General features: G+C 37.5%; 1 protein-coding gene across 1 annotated transcript in view; it reads left to right on the top strand.

Moving 5' to 3' along the window:
• Nucleotides 1-19297, top strand: part of LOC131156677 (uncharacterized) — a 95572-nt gene that overhangs the window by 26426 nt on the left and 49849 nt on the right. Inside the window, exons 3-7 of the mRNA XM_058110541.1 lie at nucleotides 2176-2354; nucleotides 6377-6482; nucleotides 6674-6750; nucleotides 8820-8907; nucleotides 9477-9666. Coding sequence (XP_057966524.1) covers nucleotides 2176-2354; nucleotides 6377-6482; nucleotides 6674-6750; nucleotides 8820-8907; nucleotides 9477-9666 — 640 coding nt within the window. The remainder of the gene's footprint in view (nucleotides 1-2175; nucleotides 2355-6376; nucleotides 6483-6673; nucleotides 6751-8819; nucleotides 8908-9476; nucleotides 9667-19297) is intronic.

Here is a 19297-nt window from a genome sequence, read left to right as displayed (position 1 = left end):
GAGCTTCATGTTGCTGCGAAGCCTGCAATGAGAGAGAAGCTTGTAATGAGAGAGAAAGGGGCTTTCGTGCTGCTGCAAAGTCCGCATGGAGAGCGAAAGAGGACTTTTTGCTGCTGTGATGGTGATAGATTTGAACAAATGTGTGTGAGAGAGAGAGAGAGAGAGAGCTGTTAACTATTCCATCCTAGGTAAACAATTCAAGATATACTGCAATCTGACAGGGTATCAATTGACCCAAATAAGTGGTTCATGTCAACCATAATCCGAAATGGCGTACCAAGTCTTCCCCCAAGAACCGTGTACCTCTTAAGTAGCGTACTCCATTCCCATACCCCTACTATGGTGAAATGCAGCACTCCAGGTAACTATGATTCATCTTGAGGATGCTCACATCAATGATCAAGCTATAGAAGATTCACAAACCAATTATTAAATAATTTAAATATATTTTATTATCATCAAAATATTTTAATTTATGAGCTCAAGAAGTTCTTGTTGTCTCTTTCCCATGGTTGAGTGGTTCAAGAGCACGTGGTTCAACTGGTTCAACTAGCTGTTGAGAAGTGATAAAATGAGATGTAAAATCTGCAAGAGGAGTTCAGATGCAACAAAAATTTCAGATCCAGGTGAAGCCAATTTGTATTAGTCAATATTAGAATAATAATGGTTAGTTTAGCAGAATTTGAGGTACACTGGATTTCTGTTAATACAAGAATCTAAAATTTCCAACAGGGCTTTATGTATTTTTTAAGTTGAAATAGACTAGATTATTTAGGAATTTTTTCTTGGGCTCCAAGCAATTATATTTATGTAAGTAAGAAAACACTGGGGACATTGTGGAGCCGCATGATGAAAGTGGTGACCACGGAAATATTGTAGATTTGAGGGGAAGTTTTGAGTTACACATTTTGCATTCATGAAACTTTGAGATAGGCCAAGTAGGTTTGATACACTGTGGTAGAGGTGTTGCTATTCATACGTTCAGAAGACATACACGGGAGTTGGTTCAAGGTGTTACTCCGTACTCCTTGTGTTTTCCACTGTTTCTCTGTATTGCATTTTTTCTTCCACAGTAGTAGCCATATTTGTGTGAACTGCGTTTATTCTTATTGTGTGTTTAATTGTGTGTTTTATATAATTTATCTTCTTGTTCTATGTTGCATCATGCTTATGCTGTGTATAAAGTGGTCTCGGAGCTGATGGTTTGAATTGGTTGAAGTCACCATGCATGTGAACTATACAATGCATCTGCATGTTATCCTAACCATGGATGAGGAATCATTGTATTCAATGGATGCTAACCATGTGGAACAATAGACTACCATGGTTTCAGCCGTAGGTGGATTACATGGCATCTGAACAATCATAAGTGGTTTCCATTTGATGAAAGTGACCCTGGTTTACTGTAGGATATTTGAACAATAATAAGTGGCTTCCATTTGAGGGGAAGTGATAGAGAGTCACAAATGACGGGAAATTGTTGTGAATATTCACTTTATGACTAGTCACATGTTGGAAAGGAATGAAAAATAAAAAGAGTAAAATTGGCTTATATACATGGATAAAAGTGGAACCAAGGTCTAGTTGCTTATGCTTTTGGGTCATTTTGGCGTGCATCCAATCCTGCCTAGAAGGAACAATTTTGCTTCCTCAACATCCAGCATAACTAATATTCTTTTGATAAATGAAGAAACATATTAATAGAATTAAGGAGGAAGATACAAAGAGGATGACAAGGCATCCTTTTCACCCTCCTAGCAATTGGAAGCAACTTCATTGACCAAAATAGAGGGAGAATCTGCACGTAAACTTGAGTACTAAACTTTATAGGAAGAAGATTGCCAGCATAAGCAAACAATCTAAAATAATTATAAGGGCAGTCCTCTGAAGGCCTCTGTCACAAAATTTAATTAACCAAATGTTCTTCTTTTCCCTTCAAAAAGCACGAAAAAAAGGAGGATAATGGACTTTTTATGGCATAATTTTTATCATATTGTTCAGAATGGTAAAAAAGGATTCATCTAGCTGACCACAACTATCGGACTTAATGATTGGGTATTGTTTTTACTATTATCTTCCGCCTTCTTTTTTGAATTATGTTTAGTCTATGGATATTAGACCTTATAGGCAGAAGCTGAATTTCAACTTGTAATATTTATTTTCTGTTATGAACAGCGGACCTGGCTTCTGCTTTTGAGAAGCACTTAGCAACATATGGAGGTTTGGATATCTGTATCAACAGTGCTGGCATCAGTACTCCAGTACCATTTGATAAGGATGCTGATGGCATGGGTGCTTGGCGACATGCTGTTAATGTGAACTTGATTTCTCTTATTGATTGCACTCGGCTTGCGGTATGCTTCAAAGTTTCATGTGACTTCCTGAGTTTCTTTTATGATGAATATACAGCTCATGTCTGCTAGAAATTTGACATTGCTGAGAAGGCCCTTCTTAATTTCTGAAGTTGAGATGAAATGTATTATTTAACTTGCATCTTACTTTTAAAAAGCAATTTCAAGGCTGAGAAAGCTGTCCTCTTATTCATTTATTTATTTATTTTTTTGGGTGGGGTTTGTGAAAGGTGGAGGAGGTCATCTTGTTACCAGAAGAAATGTTCCCCTCTCCCCTTTCCCATTGTGTTCCTTTTCCTCCTTTGCCACCTCTTATCTCTTGCTTTCCTTCCCCTTATCATTCTCCTTCCTAGAAAACAAACTCAATCATTATGAATGGTAGAAATTTTTTTGATAGAAAAAGAAACTTCATCAAAAAGCAGGAGAAAAGGATATAAAAAAAACAAGAGAAATCCACATTTTACCAAGCACCCCAAATAGAGAATTTCACTGATTTTGGACAAGCCCACATTTCACCAAGCACACCAAAAAGAGAACACGGATACCAAGCCAAAGAACAATGAATAAACAAGTGAGACACATCCTATGGACTGTTTCTACACGTAAGACACATATCTGGCAATGTAGCTTTAGAGGACATTCTACTCTGCAGCAGATTGTTGGTGTTTACTGTATTAAGGGCTTCCAACCAAACAAAAGCCTTTATCTTAAAAGGAACTTTGGCCTCCCAAACATTCCAATAGAGAGGAAAGATCACATCAATCATGGTAAGACAAGAAAAGAAAGATCTATAGGAAAATTCCCATGAAGTTTCCAAAGACTCAACTCTATCATCACTCCTGCTGGAGAACTGAGAGCCCCCTTCAGTAAAATGAGTAAAGAAGACTGTTCCTCCATCTCTCTATCACTTAATTCCCTTTTAAAGTGAAGTGTCAAGTAAAAGCATCACTCTTAACAGTGAGATTTGTGAAGGACTGTGAAGGGTTATTTGCTATTAGAGTTATTTCCCCAATTGATAACTGTTGTTAATATGAAATAAATTGAAGAATCAAAGAAGAAGATAAAGCACTTTTGGTTAGAGATGAAGGGAAGAAGCAAAGAATATTTTCCTGGAGCATTATGTACTGCTCTAGATATGCCCTCTTATATATTAATGAAATAAAAAATATTTAAGGACAAAAATACCCCCACACACAAACTAATTACTAAAATAGCATATTTTCTTCTTAGACTCTCCTCTCAAGCTGGAGGTGTTTAAATATCTCCTAACCCCAGCTTGTTACAGCCATTAGACAAGGTGGGTTTGCCTAATTGATCCACTTGTTGTGGAGTGTGTGGAGGTTGGGTACTGAAATAATCCTTAGCTTTATCACTAGGATGCATCTGCACAAGTAAATCAAATTGTGCCCTTTATCTTTGAACAAAAAACATGCAATGTATGAAACAACTCAATATGACTGTTTATAAATAAAGCTAAGTTATTCATGAGTAGTCCTCTACAAATGAGACAATATTGGAAACCCAACTTTGGAACGACCAGACTATGACCCCAAACATAACATGAAATGGCTTATTGCTAGTTCATTGGCTTATGAAGCAAATGGAACACGATGATGCTTTCCTAATTTCCAAGACTTAACTCAAGATTAGACATGAAAATTAGAGTGGAAACCATTTTAATTTGTCCAAAGAAGAATGACCAAGTCAACAATGAATGGATTTTGAACATGCAGTGTTTACTAGGATATTTCCCTTGCAGCTGCTGGCTGGTTTAAGGTCTATGGTGGTGGTGTGGTGCTAGCGGCTCTCCTATGGTGGTATACATGCAAAGGATTTGGGGTTTTAGGGCTTGATTAGGAAGTGTTGTGACACTTACCCCTCGTTTGGTTTGTGGAATGAAAACGACGTAGGAAAGGAATTGGAATAGGAATGGAATCAAGAAGGTAATGGAATTGTATTTGAAATGTAACTATTATGTTTGGATGCTCATTTGGAATGGTGGTAGGAAAGGAATAAAAGTTAATAAATTTCCAAAAATACCCTTCTAATAAAAAATACCCTACTAATTTTTAAAATAGCAGATACTGGTGACGGTGGCTTATCCCTCCTTCTGGATCTGCTGCAGTGTCTCTCTCGCTGGTGCTGCTCTGATGTCAACAACGGTGGAGTTATTGGGAATGAATGGGTAAGGAAATGCGTGGGGTTAAGGCGTAAGGGCTCAAGATGATCGTATTGGCCACAAGGGCTCACGGTGAGGGTTCACTACAGAAGCAATGACTCACAGTGGTGACAGCAGTAGCTCACGACATCAGTGGCGGCAGCTTATGGTGGCGGTGGTGGCAACAGCAGCGGTAGCTCAAGGTGGCGTCATCGGCAGTGGCTGCTCATGGCAGCAGCAGCAGCAGTAGCAGCTCACGGAAATGAGGGTTCGGTGGTGAGTGAGTGATGAAGAAGAATATATTGGAGGGTATTATGAGAAATGGGTTTGATTCCGTGGAATGGGAAATGATTCCAGTCCATTTGGGCAGGAATCACAATTCCCCCAACTGATGGAATTAGCAGCATTCCAGGCGGAATATGATTCCATCCTTAATTCTGCAAACCAAACACAGGAATGCGATTCCATTCCTGCTATTTGATTCCATACCAGCCCTAAATCCGCAAACCAAATGACGGGTTTGGGTTTAGGTCTTGGGACCATGATCCGATACCATGTAACAGTGTTCTGTAAATTGGAAGACCCAATCACAAGTTCTCCCCCTCTTTATAGTATATGTCAAGTACACCACAAGGAAATACCCTCACTGACTCTTCATTTCTGTTAAAGCTTGGTATACATTGTTGGCCCATGACCTAATAGCATAAGCTTTTAGGTGAAGTGGTAATCTAATGTGGTATCAAAGCTGGTTACCAAGGTCTTGGGTTCTAGTTTTGTTGCTTGCATTTATTGTGTGGTGCTTTGTTTATCTCTCCATGTGCTGTCAGGCTGCACGTGCAGGGGAGTGTTAAAGCTTGGTATACATTGTTGGCCACAACCTAATAGCTTAAACTTTTAGGTAAAATGGTAATCTAACAATTACTAACATGCGTAATAGTACTAACCAATAACCAATAATGCATGTTGATAGTATTCTTTTATTTTAACATTCTTTGAGCTAAAAGAGTCACATTGTGGATGTTGAGTTCATTTTTTTTCTTCTTGAGAACAAGGATCCTAAATGTATATACATTGTTGATGTGTTCACATTCCATGATTTCTCCATTATTTTCCTTGGATTTATTTCTGCTTAACATTTTGTTTTGTAATTTCCTATGAAGCTGCTGCATGCTCTCTTATTATTGACTGTGGCTTCTATTTGAAACAGTCACATTGGGGTATTGAGAGAAATGTTAAGTTAATATTGAGGTCAGAAGACGCTGACCTCTCCTGAGGTTTGTGGAAAGATCTTAAAAACGTGAATCTCTCAGGTTTCAAAAATTCTGCGAACCTTTCTTTGGTGACAAAAAGGCGTGGACTTCCCTTTGAGGTTTTGAAAATTCACAAACCTTTTCTGAGGTTTGGCAAAAAGATGTGGACTTATCTTGATATTTGGCCAAAAAAAGAGAAAAAGAAAAAGACAAGACAGGGAGGGAGTGTAAGTGTCACAAAATCAAAATCTTAGGGAAGGTCTACGTCTTTTTGCCAAACCTCAGGGAAGGTCTGTCTCTTTGCTAATAATAAAAGTCAGAAAAATGCCACTTTGGATAATGCAGTGATGTGATGTATTGTGAAACTGGAAAAAAGTATTTGCCTATGATACTTCTAAATTTGTATTTTGATGGTGATGTTAGATTTTAAAAGAAGGGTGACTACCTGGCATGCTGTTTTTTTATGTTTTATTTTCTTCCATGTTTGCTTGCGGTGTTTATTTAAAGATATATAGATTGGTTTAGCCAAGATATGTTTTGAGTACAAATAAAATTCTATTGCTTGTGAAATACTCTGTCTTGTATCAGCTGCATAATCATCTACAGTTTGTTGGCAGATTCGAACCATGCAAGCTGCACGAAAGCCTGGTGTAATTATAAATATGGGGTCATCTTCAGGTCTTTATCCATTTTATCATGATCCTGTCTATGCTGCCACCAAAGGTTTGCCTTTGTGTTAGTGGTTTCTTACAGTTTCTAATAATATCTTTGTATCATTTCTATGTTGCTTCTTCTTATGCCTTTTTGTTATGTGAAGATTCTTCCAATGTATCGATTTGCGCACATATGGAAATCTGATAGTTTTTACATAAGTTTTGGGCGTCTTTGTATTCTTTTGTTCTTATAAATCACAGGTGGCGTCGTTATGTTCACAAGATCCCTTGTTCCATTCAAACGTGAAGGAATCCGTGTCAATGTACTTTGCCCAGAGGTGAGACATTATTCTGGATGTGGAAGTCTCTCACATGAAAGTAATAGTTCACTTTTTTTAACAAAAAATCAAGGAACATTGTATCTCCAACTTCGAGGAAATTCCAGCATGGAGGAATATGATCAACAGGTTGTTGGTAATAGCACAACTTTCTCGTGACATCCTACTGTAAAAATTGTCTCTGAAAATTATATTTATTTCCAGGCTTCTTCACATTCTCTCCCACTGCCCCCTAAATGGGTAAAAAAAAATCCAGAACTCTCGAAACTAGAATCTAAGTGTCCTTTTTTTTTTTCAAGGTTTTTTTAGAAGAAGGGGGGGGGGGGGGGAGAGGGGGTTGGAATTTGGATCTTTAATAAAATGGATTTTTTTAAAAAAAAAATGATTCATATTTACCCTCCCCTAGAGATTGTAGTTTGTTTCTTTGAACCATGACTCCAGGAAGCAGGCTCATAGCCAGGTTTATTTTATTTTATTTTATTTATTTGTTTATTATTATTTTATTCCAATGGGTTCATTTTAGTAACTTGTTCCACGTCAAAGAAGACCACCATATGTAAAATAATTTAAACCGAAATCTAAAATAATAAAAATCTTCAAAAGAAATATAACCATGAAAAATTGACATGAATTTCATTCTTCAAAATGAAACTCTTAAGTTAGTGAAGCACAAACTTTGACCTAGTACTATTAGCAAGCAAAGTAACAATTAACAGCAAATCATGAACAATTGGCATGAATTTATACTGATATCATACATGCTTCAAGATGACAGAAAAACCTTGTAAAGCATGAAGTAAAAAAAAAAAAGAGAATAGTTACTAATTGCTTTGGAGATTGAGTCCTTAGGTCATCATCCTTCTACGAAGAGCCAAATTTTTGTTTGTTGTTGTTGTTGGTGGATTGATAAGGATCCAAACTTGATTGATAGGTGAGTCCTCAAAGGCCAGAGGCTATGCTCCTCAGATTTTTTTTAAAAAGGCTACGGCTAGAAACAGTGAATGCGGTGACATAAGGAGTGATATGGATTACTATTTTATAGTTTAAATTTTTACTAAAAACCCCAATATTTTCCTCATAAATTTTTGATTTTTTTGGGGAACAATTGGGCTATAACAAATCCTGTGTGCCTTGCTCATTGAATTGATATTAATCTGTACTCTCAGTATAATACTTCGAGAATATGACTTGGGGAAGGATATTGGTCAATCTTGGAAGAAGCCATTTGAATCTACAATAGGGGGTCATATTTAAGCATAATTTATCTGTAATTCCTCATTTATGGCCTTTCCAAGTTCCCGGTCAATGTTTGAAGTATGTTAATCATGTGATACTTCTAATTCGTACAAGTGATGTTTTCTCAATGCTTCATAGGAGGGAAAGAGTAAAGATGGAAAAAGATGAGTGAAAAGATCCTTTTTCCTTTGCTTGGTAGGATGGAAAATCGAGGAAGAAAAAATGGTTGAGAAAAAAAATGGGACTTCCTTGGAAAACTAGTCCCTGCAAAAGTGGTAGGAAAATGGGCAGAAAGAGACCTCCCCATTAAAATGATAAAAAATTTCTTTCCTACCATTTTTTTTTGGTTCATCGGGAAAAACAGATAAGGGTTTCTTTCCTTTCCTGTCCCTCCCTTGCATGTTTTCCTTTCTGTCCATTTTCATTCCTTCCTACCAAAGCAAAATTAGTCTTGTGGCCTTGAGGGAAATCCAAATTGTGTTTCTCAACTCTATGAGTTGATTGCCATAGTAAATATTTATATATTACATCATTGGTTCCTAGCTATGTTGGCAATTCTCATTTCTTCAACCTCTAATCAATTGTCTTTCAATGTGCTTTCCACTTTTCCTTATTTTGGTTCTTAAAAATGCTGTTTCTTTTGGTTACTTTACTTCACCAGTTTGAATTCCAATGCCAGTCCTTACCTTAAAAATGATCTGCATTGTTTGCATGTGCTGATTTGAGCATTCATCCAAACAAATTTCATTTAATGCACGACTCAAAAATATCTGTTTATTGCATTCTGACTTTTAAGTATGAGTTAATCAGAATTTATGTAATCATGCGTGCAGTTTGTTGATACTGAGTTGTCATTGAAAATGGATCCTAAATTTATGGCCTTAATGGGTGGCTTTGTGCCTATGGAGATGGTGGTGAAAGGTATGTTTTCCCCTTAATTTTTTCTTTGTTATTTGCACGAGACTGGATGTTGGACAACATTTATGGTAAATGAAAGTTTGGTTCTGAACTAATTGCTTGAAATATTTGTTTGTAGAGATTTAATGGGTTTTAAGGGTATAGAAATATTCAACTTCTCATTATCTTGTCCATGTCAAGATTCCCAATTTAAGCAATGTAAAAGTTTCTTGTAGTGGATACCTGTCCTTAGGTGCTTGAGCAAAAAGATAAAAGATGAAAGGTCAGTATTTCACGTTAAATTGGGACTGAAACTATTGGGATTTAAATTACCGATATTTTTAGTTTAGGCCTATCGCTAGTAACAAATGTATTGAGTAAGAATGGAAGATTTACTTGTACATATCAGCTTAAGTTTCTCTTTTGATTTCTGGGGTTGAGATTGCATAATCAATTTCTGACTCTAGAATTTGCAATTTCTAATTTGTGAACTTATAGTTCCTTTGTAGAAAGTAATTTTGGTCCATAAATGCAAAACCTTTTAGGGAGGCCTTTGGATGTATTATTATATTTGTTATTATTCTGTTGTTTAGGTGTTTTTGAGCTTATTAGTGATGAGAGCAAAGCTGGAAAGTGTTTGTGGATTACAAAGCGCAGAGGCTTGGAGTATTGGCCGACACCTTCAGAAGAAAAAAAATACATGGTGAAACATTCAAAGTCTGGACAAAGATTGTCATTCACAGCTCCGTCAAATTTCCAAATTCCTCAAAGTTTTGAAAAAGTGTAAGTAAAGCTATGTGAAATTTAATATATAGAAAATGCCAAAAAGGAAAATCTTAGTTGTGTGAAACAACACTAGGTTGTACTTTTTGTTCGTTAAAGGATGGAAACTGAAAAAAAATTGAATTGCTTCAAGAATACATACATGAGACTATAATTTTGAGTTACCATGTAATGATGTAAGGGTTGTCTACAGTTATTGTTATTTTGTAAGGTTTTGATTCAAGTGCGTCTGCCGTAACTAATATCATTTAGATGTGAATGTTTTTGCAGCTCAGGAAAATAATGTGAATCGATTGACTTGCCCTTTTTGGTTATATGTTTCAACCTAAGATGTGGCACCCTCCAATCTACCCTCCTTATCACCTGGCCTAGTTTCCAGGGCATCTCTTGACTTACTTTGATTTGCTTCTCTCCTTACCAGTGTTTCCATGGCTTTCTTTGAGGCGTACCTTGATGCGCTTTCAGGCTAAAATGTCCCAAGGCATATTTCAAAACCTGATACTCCTCAAATGTGCACACCTTTTGAATCTGTGCGTACGCCTCAACCAAAAATTTGTGCTTTAAGAGTTCAAGGTGTATGCCTTCTGGTTCCCTATCAATATGTTTTCTAAAAATATAAAAAAAATATTTGAAAAAATAGAGACAGCAAATTAGGGCACAAATGGCCTTCGTTCATTCAAACTCCACAGCCCTCCTCGATGAAGCAGCTTTGCCAAAGCATCCCTTTGATGAAGCAGCTACCTCAATGAATCATCCCTTGACGAAGCTGCTTCTCTTTGACAACACTTTTCTTCAGCGAAACTGCTCCTTCGACGCTGTATTCTCTCTTCAGCAGCCAGTCTTCTCTTTTGGTTTGTCTCTCTCTCTCTGATGGGGACAACTAGGGATCTCCGTGAATCCCATACTTATCTCGAGTCTCTCTCTATCTCTCTCTCTCTCTCTCTCTCTCTCTCTTGATAGTGATTGTATCTCGTCAGGTTCTCTCAGTCCTGATGAGTCGCATGCCCACCCTTTTTTGTGTCCTTATTTCATTTTTACTGGGTGTGAATGACATGGCTGTCTCATTACAGTCTATGGGGTATGGGCACATGGCTGGTTTATGTGACTATACTTAAGATTTTTTTCCTAAACTATTTTTAAATTTTAACATTCAGACATCAAAATTTATAATTTATTTAAATAAATTTCATATTTATTTTGGTATATATAATTTATAAATATATTTGAAATAAAAAATTCAATTCTCAAAAAGTCTTACACCTCACCTCACCTCACCTCACCATGGGTAAAATGCCAAGCCTTCTCTTTCTAAAACAGCTGATCCTTACTTTGGATAGGTTGGCTTGCTGGACCATTTATTACTGGGGTTAGACTTTGCTGATATATTTTTGCATCAACTAGAAGTATCCTGAGATCCCTGATCAACTAAAATGAAGACTAGTACAACTATTTGTGATAGCAAACTTCTTCACGTGGCATTACTTTCTTGATAAAAGTGATTCAGTTGAAGATTGAAACAAGTCACTTTTTTACTTAATCAATGACAATAAGCAAGTAATCAGAAAATTGCTGCATGTTATTTTGATATATTGTTCAGTTGATGAAATTCTCATGTTGTTTTTGCATTAGCAAAGGGTTCATAGGTGTTGAGGTGGCTAACCATTATGCCTAAGAAAAGGTTGGGGTCAGTTCGTTGCTTGTTGCTATGCAAAACCTGCTTTTGTTTAGTCATCGGGTACTTTGTAAACACTCAAGGATATCGTTGTACTCATTCAGATGTTATATTGAGTCCAAAGCCTAACAAGCATGGACATTTTCTTCTAGCTTATTTACACTTATGTTTTGCTGTTTGAATGTGTGAAATTCACTTTATTGAAAAATTTGTCTATTCTTTGAACACTTGACATTCACTTTATTGATGGGTTTCATTTATTCTGTCCTATTGATAAATATGCCAACTAGAAAATAGTAATTGGATGGCTCTCTCACGAAACCCTCCTCTCTCCTCCCTCTTCTCTCTCTCTCTCTCTCTCTCTCTCTCTCTCTCTCTCTCTCTCTCTCTCAGAGACGGCTTCAAAAGAAGGAGACAATTAAAAATCATCTGATGCAGGTCGAAGGGAAGACCTTTTATCTGAGAACCGATAAGGTGGGGGAAGCCCCTTGTTTGTTCTTGAGAACAATATTTCTCGTAATAGATGGGTAAGATTCTCCAAAGAGGCTGTTAGTTGGTTTACTAATGCTCTATCAATTTTTGGTCGGATGGAAAGGAGTTTTCGTAGGGTTTGTCTTGGAAACATACAGTACTGGCTGTCGATTTAATGGACTAAGGTGGGAAAATTTCTGGAGTTTGGACTGGGAGGGAAAGGTAAGCAGTATTCAATATTCGTCTCTGGTGGCACTAAATGAGAAGGATGGCGAAATTTTACACAGGGTTTCTGTGAGATAATTGAGGAATTTTGTCATGAATCTGAAGGTAAAGGTGAAGCAAGCCCTTCAGCTTCGAGATCGTGGAGTCAAGTGGTGTCAAAAGGGAAGAGAGGTGAAGGCGAAGGTAAAGGTGATGGTTGTTGAAGTTGTATCCAATCATGGAAGCAGAGTGTGAAGTATGGGAAAGGCACAATTTGTTTTCAGTGTGGGGGTGAGTTGCAATTGAAGGAACCCGTAGTTTTGTTGCAGGAAATAACAGCTGATCGATCAGAGAATGTCCACAGAGTTGGGGGCATCTAGGGTATTGGAAGAAGCTGCAAACATAGCAGAGGTGGCTAGGGTTGTACTTGGAGAAGATGAGGCAAAAAATTTTGGGCCAGGATGTTTGGTTTTTGTTTTGGACCTGGTCCAGGTTATTGAAAAAGAACGAGTTGCTTTTTTAACTAAGCTGGGCCAATTAATTGAACAGGCCCATTGTCTTGGTAAAAAGGATTTGGGTCATTTTTTAAAATATAAGAGGTTTCATCTCAGATGGGTCATTCTCAGTTGGGCCATTCTTTTAAACAGTTGAATAATGCTGATAAAGCCATACAGGCTGAAACAACTATTCTAGATGTTCAGTTTACAAATAAGGACCAAAAGGACTGTTCTTCTGATATTTTTAAAGACCAGGACTGTGCATTTGGGAGTGAAGTATTGAAAAGAGAGCACACTCGTGAGAAGATGTATTTAAAGGAAATTATCAGTTGGAGCAGCAGCTAACAGAATTTGGAGTACAAATTGAGGGAGTTCAAGAGCAGTCTACATTTCAAGCCCAGTTTTCTCCCATTGATGGGTGTAGACAGCTTAGGGACTTAACAGATATGATGTCTTCCAAGCTGAATCGAGGTACAAACAGTGTGTTGCAATGCTCATATACTAAGCAGAATAATGATGATCAAGATTGTTCTCATTCTTCATTAGTATGAAGCAAGAGTACTGAAAGGATTAGAGGGAAAGTGGTGGTAAAGGAAAGTCTTGTTCCAAGAAATTCTGGAATTTTTGTTGATGATTCTACTTTTTTAGTGGGACAAGAGATTCCAATAGCAGAAAACACCTCCAGTGGGTATTCTAGTGTGGTTAAAAAAAGGAAGGGGTTTCATTAAAAATCATGATTCTTGAGAGGTCGATTGTCAGGGGAACAATGTTGGCTTTTTTTTTTTGGTTTTTTTTTTGGGGGTGGGGGGGGTGGGGGCGAATCAAACAGTAAGAAAATTCGGATACGTTCAGGGTTTACACTTGTCGGAAAGCAGAACTAATGGGTGCTGAAATGAGGAAAAAATTTGAAGAAAAGTGAGCAACTGTGGAATGACGGCCAGCAGTGTGAACAACGGCCACGGTTGGTCAATGACGGCCACCTACCATGGTAGGTGAGCCACCATCACCTACCATGAGATCTTGTCACAAGCCAGATGCTATGAATTGAGACCCCCCACCGAAACTAAAATACACACATCTCAACTGCAAGTTGTGTCTTCTTCTGTTTTTCCATATTTTATTCTCTGTATGCATGTTAAATAGGGACCCGAGTATGTAAAGAATACACAATTGAATATACAATTGATTCATTCTCATTCTCTACAGAAATCATTCATTCTGATTTCAGCTAGCTCTGCTGAGATAACAAGATAAGTGTTGAAAAGAGATCCAGGAGGTAATTTTAGCATAATGGAAGAAGCACTAGGCCAGAAGGGTGGGATTAGTGAGGGGTTGAGTAACTGCAAGGGAAAAAAAATTGGGGAGATTTTTCAGATAATGACAGTGAGGACATCAGTGATTTTGATTGTGATGGGGGTTTGCTTTTAGATGAAATTCGGGAACAGTGTGGTTATGTTTCTGATTCATCTGATAAACTTGGGGATTTAACATATGTGCCACCTCCACAGTAGTTTTGAAAATGTTGGTACAGAAGAAAAGCAATTGGAAAAAGATGGAATTTTGCCCTTACTTCTAGAGGAGATCTTTGAGGAAAATTTTCAAACTCAGCAATTGTTGGAGGAATTGGGTCTACACATGTCAGATTACAAAGGAAATGAAATTCGGATGGATACTGGTAAATCTAAGGTTAAGAATGGTCAGAGGGAATTAGCAAACTTGAAGTGTTTGGTAAATTATGACGGGAAGGGTTTGAAGAGGGGTTTCCTTGGGTAATGTTTGTGTAATCTATTTTTATTTTTATTTTTTGTTTGTTTTCGCTTTATTGAGGAATTCTTGTCCTCGCATATGATGTAATCTCTCTCTCTCTCTCTCTCTCTCTCAATACATCTTCTTTTATATAAAAAAAAATGCCAACTACAAATCTCAAATGAATAAGATATTTAGTCATATGAAAAAAGAATAAATAGCATTAAGAAGTATAATACAAAATTTTAAGAGGAGGTATTACTTCTAACAAGATATTTTAAATAAAAGATGAGCATGATATATTTTGATATTATATATGAGAGAGAGAGTGTGTGTGTATCTGTCTAATAAATTCATAGTTCCAATAACCTACTGATGCAATCCAGAAACACGCACAAAAGAAAGATAATGTCAAAACCAGTGGGGTTTCGTCCAAGGAAAATATAACAAGGGATGCCACTCAACAGGAGGTGACAGATGCCACTCAATGTCACCAATCACAGATGCTGCTCAACGCGATCAAGCCACAAACTTGATTAGATGAGGAGGAAAATAATCACTCCAAGCAATAATACTTGCAGAAATGGATTTATGGAACAAAGTACTGCTGGATTTATTCACTTGAACTGAATTTTTGCAGAATGTGACTCTTAGATTTCACATAATAAAAGCTAGTTTGACCCAAGACTAAAACAAGTCTCTATACCCATATATGGTTCCAAGACATTAGTTACTGGAAAACAATTGAAATGCCAGCAAGAACATTAAATGACTTAAACCAAATTCAAACCACATTAATGGAAGACACTCTAATTGAATTTATTTATGGCTATGCAAGTTGCAGCTATGCTCCTGCATCATTCTCCCCTGCCTGAAAAAGTTCAGTTTAGTGCTTGAAGTCAAATTTTCCCAAAGTGCTTCATCCACCTCCTTGAGCTCGTGATCTGAAATCCTCATCTTCTGGACTTGGTGTTCCACTAAAATGAACCAAGTATTGAGTATAACTCCACGCCTGGTTGTAATACTTCTCACATCCAATGCATCTATCATTTCTTGAGTTGAATTTGTTGTTTTTGCTGCAAGTTATGGGGCTTCATTGCAATTTGATCTGCATCACCACAGAAAGGATATAAATCATTCACATTAAATGCAGGAATGATTGATAGGCCATACGGCAGCTCTAAACGGTAGGCACCTGCCCAAGCTTCTTAAGTATCTGGCAAGGTCCAAACTTCCTTTCCTTGATCTAGTTATATGTGCCAGCAGGAACCTCTCTTTTCAAACATAAACCATGATGAAATCATCCTTTGCTTCATTAGTCCATCTGAGCTCTTTGCTCTTTAAAACATCCACTATAGGAGCAACAAGTGTGCTGAAATTTTTGATGAACTGACAAAAAAATGAAGCTAAGCCATGAAAGCTTCGAATATTGGTGAAGCTCTTAGGTGTACGCCAATCATGAGGCTGCAAGCCTCCTGCACTTGCAGCATATCCTAGAAATACAACTTTATCAGTTATAAAACAACACCTTTTGAGGTTGACATATAACTGATTGTCATGGAGGATCTTAAACACATTGGCTAGGTGTTCAGGGTGCTGAATTTTATCTTGATACACCAAAATTTCATCAAAATAGGTGATAACATATTTTCCCATACACTCCTTCAAAACCTGGGTCATTAACGTCATAAACTTACTAGGAGCATTGGACAATACAAATGGCATGACAAGCCAGTAATACAGCCGCTCGTTAGTTCTGCAAGCTATTTTCCATTCATCACCCTGCCAAACATGGATTTGGTGATAGCCACTAAGAAGGTCAATCTTAGAGAAGACCTTTGCTCTAATCAACATGTCAAACATATCATCAAGTTGAGGAATTGGAAACCCATACTTTGTTGTGATTCTGTTTATGGCTCTACCATCAACACACATTCCCCAAGTTCCATCTATTTCTTTTTGGGTGTTTAGAGGGCTGAGACAGCACAGGGACTAAGTGACTCTCTATTAGTCCTTTAGAGAGAAAATATTTCACTTGTCTTTGCAATTCAGCATGTTCTTTTGGAGGCATTCTATAATGAGGCAAGTTAGGAAGGATAGCACCTAGAACGAAGTCGATTTGATGTTGAATATCAAGGAGAGGAGGCAAACTAGCTGGAAGGTCTTCAAGGGCTAAGCCTTCAAATCAGTCAAGTAAGCTTTTTACTTCCTAAGGAGCTTCTTGGACATGATTCTGACCAGTGATTTAAAAGGCATACGCCTCATGGGAGAAGGCATACGCCTCAGGTGTAAAGTCTCGCCTTTTTACGCCTTAAATGCCAAGCGTACGCCTTTTGGGATTCTTGGCTTATAACATAAATTAAACAGGGCAGAACCCAGAATGCTTCGAAAGCCCTATCCTCCCTCTCTCCCATGAAGCTTCCTTTGTTCTGGTCCCTCGACGAAGCCTCTAGCGAGTCTTCTCCTCGACGATAGCCTTTGCTCTCTCTTTGACGATTCCTCCAGAACCTCCTTTCTCTCCGACAACTTGACGGATGCTTCCAACGATTCCTCCAAGCTTCTCGTCTCTCTCGGACAAGTCGATGTTTCCTTCCAAACTCTGATCTGCCTCCGACGACTCCTTTTGACGTATTTTTTCCCTTCGACGAACCCTTCGGAGCTGTCGTCTCTCTGCAGTCTCTCACCTCTCTCCGCGACCTTCTCACTCTGTCGTACTCTCTGCCACTGTGTTGGTTGCAGCTGGCTTTTAAAAATTAGAGTATTGGGACATTTTTAGTTTGGCTTTTTCTTATGGCTTATGCTTATATTTTTAATATATATTGTTTGTGTTTGTTAGTTAAAAGTTAAAACTTAAAATTGGTCTATATGATATTTAAAAATTATGTTCTTATATTTCTCTATTATTTTAAAATTTTTCACATTTTTTATTATTTATAAATTAATTTTATTTATTAATTATTTAAAAAAAATTTAGTCCCAAAAGGCTTACGCCTCGCCTCACGGAGGGTAAAACACCTTGCCTTTTAAAACACTGATTCTGACCATCTCCTACAGCCAGCAAAGTAGTTGTCATTCCTTCTTTGCAAGAGATCTCAAATTCTTTGGAAGTGATCAAGCTAATTGAGCTTTCGGGTTGCACATTAGCACGGTATGCCTTCCAGTGCTGCTTATAAAATTTCACTCCATTCTTGATAAGGGAACAAGTGTTCTCCCTTCTGTCATGTTGAGCAGTGCGAACAAATTGCCATGGTCTACCAAGAAGTAGATGACATGCATCCATGGGAAGAATGTCAAAGTAAATTCCATCTTCATACTTTCCAATGGAGAATTTGACTTTGCACCTTCGAGTTACTGGAATTTCTCCTTTCTTGTACCATGACACCTTGTATGGTTTAGGATGCCGAACACATGAAAGTTTCAATTTGTCCACCATAACCTTTGAGACCATTTTTTCTATACTACCTGAATCAAATCATTAGAACACACTTCTTCCATGAGACAAGCAATAGGTCTTGAAGGTATTGTTTTGTAACCATTGATCATCCTCTTGAGCAGCAATGAAATGTTGGATAACCAAGCTTTTAGTATCAAAATCTTTAATTGCATATTCAGATTCCTAATCATAGATAGGCTCTTTCTTTTCTTCATGCTCTTCCTATGCAAGATTAAATTCAGCCTTCTTTTTTGGATATTTATAGGAATGATGACCAGCTTCACCATATCTGAAACACATGGGACTTGAAAACAGGGCAGCTTTGCCTTGCTCTATGTTTCCTCCCCCAATGTGAGGGTGTGGACACTTCAATGCTGTTCCTTTCTTTCCTTAGTCACTAGCTTCTCCTTTCCAGCCTTCAAGTTTTCTCCTTTTCTAAAAAAAACTCAGTTTGTTCTTCTCTTCAGCCTTGAGTGCCAATTGATACACCTCTTCAAGAGAATGAATGGATTGCATCAATAAATCTGACTTTAGATTAAAATGCAGCCCACTTGAATATTTTGTGACAAGTTGGTCATCACTTTCACGCAAACTTGCATGACTCATTAGCTTATAAAAAAATTGTGCAGTATAATCAGAAACTGTTGATCACTACATTGGCGTAACTGATGAAACTTGCTGTAAAGAATTTAAGGATGATGTAAGGGGGGAGAAACTTCTTATCTAGCTTTAAATTCATTTCAGCCCATGTACTAATCCTTGGAACTCTTCTTCTGCCCATACTTTGATATTTTTGCCAATTTAGTTGCCACATATTGAACATGTCACGCATCAGTAATATTTTTTTCCACACAAAAAATTCTTCTAAAGAGGCAATCTAGTCATAATACCCATAAGGATCAAGCTTGCATTCAAAGTCTAGCACATTAATTTGAATGCTTCTATCCATTCCTTCGAGAGCCTTCACTAATTCATCCATGAGCCAATGATCGCCGACTACTGGTTCTGACTTAGCAGTAGAACTGGAAGAATTTGTCTCACTATTCCTTTGACAGAATGGCTCCTGCGACTTCTAGCGGGAGAACCCGGAATTCTTTGAAGAAGATCTGCTAACATTTGCTGCATAAATTCATGAGAATGCTGTAATTCCCCCATTTGAGCTTGCAAATTAACTACCTCAACATTTTGTCTACTTGGGAGGCATCTAGTATAGTTCAATCAGAGAAATTGAACCAGAATGAACACAGAAGAGCAGATCCTGCTCTGATACCAATTTGTTGCAGGCCAAAAACACACAAAAGAAAGATAATTTCAAAACCAGTGGGGTTTCAACCAAGGAAAACATAACCTGAGGTCTCACTCAACCTGGGCTGATGGATGCCACTCAATGTCACTAATCACGAATGGCACTCAATGCGACCAAGCCACACACTTGATTGGATTAGGAGGAGAATAATCACTTTAAGCAATATACTTGCAATAAATTTCTGGAACAAAGTACCGTTGGACTCATTTGCTTGATCTGTATTTAGATAGAATGTGACTTTTAAACTTCACATAATAAAATCTAGTTTGACCCAAGACTAAAACTAGTCTCTAGATAGCCCA

This window comes from Malania oleifera, chromosome 5 (assembly GCF_029873635.1).
Source record: "Malania oleifera isolate guangnan ecotype guangnan chromosome 5, ASM2987363v1, whole genome shotgun sequence".
Lineage (NCBI taxonomy): Eukaryota > Viridiplantae > Streptophyta > Magnoliopsida > Santalales > Ximeniaceae > Malania > Malania oleifera.
The sequence above is the reverse complement of the archived record's forward strand: the minus strand, read 5'-3'. Positions and strand labels throughout refer to the sequence as shown.